The 1,886-nt window shown below is 45.9% G+C and overlaps 1 protein-coding gene across 3 annotated transcripts in view; it reads right to left on the bottom strand.

Annotated features, from left to right (window-relative positions):
• Ing4 (inhibitor of growth family member 4) overlaps positions 1 to 1,886 on the bottom strand; it is an 8,729-nt gene that overhangs the window by 3,557 nt on the left and 3,286 nt on the right. For all 3 annotated transcript variants that reach the window (XM_021164566.2, XM_021164567.2, XM_021164565.2), the window contains exon 2: positions 1,621 to 1,692. In XM_021164566.2, coding sequence (XP_021020225.1) covers positions 1,621 to 1,692 — 72 coding nt within the window. The remainder of the gene's footprint in view (positions 1 to 1,620; positions 1,693 to 1,886) is intronic.

Genomic DNA, 1,886 nt, shown 5'->3' with positions numbered 1-1,886 from the left:
TCTGGGAACATGCTATGCCCACACCTCACTGCACTCCAGGCCTGTAGAAGTAGTGAGAAAAGCATGCAATTCTGTAATTTCCAGCTGCTCTCTGTACACAGAATCAAGAGTTAGAACGACATTGAAAAGAAATCCAGCCGAGTCTAACTGTCTCGCAGACAGCTGTCAGAGGCAATGTCCAGAGTCTTAGGTGATGATACCCATGAAGACACTTAGCCAGAGCAACGTAAGACATGGCTTCACGGCCTAGCTTGCTAGNTCTTTGACCATGGCTACATAGGATGGAACGTAAGACATATCAATCCTTCAGTGGGTATGAGGACACCTTCAAAAGGAACCTTACCTCTGGAGCAGAGCAGCCTGAGCACTGCAGTGAAGCATTCCTCAGGCACCAGAGGGCAGGCACCTCAGGAGGGCCAACTCAGCCCCGAGTACAAGGCCTGAGAAATCCAGCTGATTCTACCGTCTATGAGTTATGACATCCAATGTGTCTATGAGTTGAGGAATACAGTAGAGCACTTCTGATGTTACCTGATGCCTTTTGTCTTTTTCCTTTCCCTTTTGTTGTTATTGGTTACTTTTATTTCTTTGGCTTTTGGGGGAAAAGGTCTCATGTAGTCAAGGCAGACCCCAAACTCTGGGTATGTGCCAGATGTACAAGGATGACCTCAGATTTTTTTTTTTCCCCCACGACAGGGTCCCACCATATAGCCTTGCTGGCCTGAAACTCAATATGTAGACCAGGCTGGCCTCGAACTCACCAAGATATACCTGCCTATGCTACCATGCCCTGCCCTTTCTTTGTAATAGCTTCTCAGCAAAGTTGCCAGCAGCCAACCATGCAGGCGTATGTAGTCTCAAGTGCTGTGTATTTGGTGATAGCAAACACTGCAATGAAGTATACCTTGTGTTCATGCAAAAGCAACAAACAAAACCAGGAGCAATGTCTAGGCTTGGTATCTTCTAGTCTTGAGGAAAGAAGTATGAAAACCGTAACACCCCTGCACCTTATTTATTTTGTGCAGAGTTTGTACGTGTGTGGATGAACGTGTACAATGGCCCACAGATTGTGGTCACAGGACCAACTTCTGGGAGGTTCTCTCCTCCTACTGTGTGGGTTCTGGGGATCAAACTCAGGACATCAGGCCTGGTAGCAAACACCTTTACCCACTGAACTGTTTCGCCAGCTNAGNATCACTGAATTCTTGAGGTATTCTCTCAGTCCTTCATTTGATATGGAAAAGTAGAAAAGGATAGCCACTATCTTCTTTTAAGGAGTCCATGAAAGTCAGGCTGGAGAGATGGCTCAGTGGTTAAGAGCACTGGCTGTTTTCTTGCAGAGGACCTGGGTTTGGAGCCCAGTACCCACAGGGTGGCTCACAACCATCTTTATAGCTCCAGTTCCAGGCGATCTGATACTGTCTTCTGGTCTCTGTGTACCAGGCACACACATGATACACAGATATACATATGGGCAGAACATTCATACATACATACATACATACATACGTGCATACACACCTCCCTCCCCCCGAGTAAGTCACAGTTCACCAGATGGTACGGTAGCAGAAAGCAGGAAACCACACGGTGATCAAGAAAAGCCTATTATTTTGTACGTACCCTCTGTCCTTTGGTCTAGGTCCCTCATGAGCTGAAAGTTTCTCTGTAATTCAAACGGGAGGTTTTCAATACCTGGGAAGAGACAGAAATAGTTATTGCGGTACACCTAAGTCGTGGCAAGGGCTCTACCACTAAGCTAGACCTCAGCTTGCTGCAGCTATCTTTCTATTTAACCTTTTTTTTTTTTTTTTTTTTGGTTTTTCAAGACAGGGTTTCTCTGTATCTCTGTATAGCTCTGGCTGTCCTGGAACTCACTTTGTAGACCA

This window comes from Mus caroli, chromosome 6 (genome assembly GCF_900094665.2).
Source record: "Mus caroli chromosome 6, CAROLI_EIJ_v1.1, whole genome shotgun sequence".
NCBI classification, from domain to species: domain Eukaryota; kingdom Metazoa; phylum Chordata; class Mammalia; order Rodentia; family Muridae; genus Mus; species Mus caroli.
Note: the sequence above shows the minus strand (reverse complement) of the source record. Positions and strands in the feature narration are given on the sequence as shown.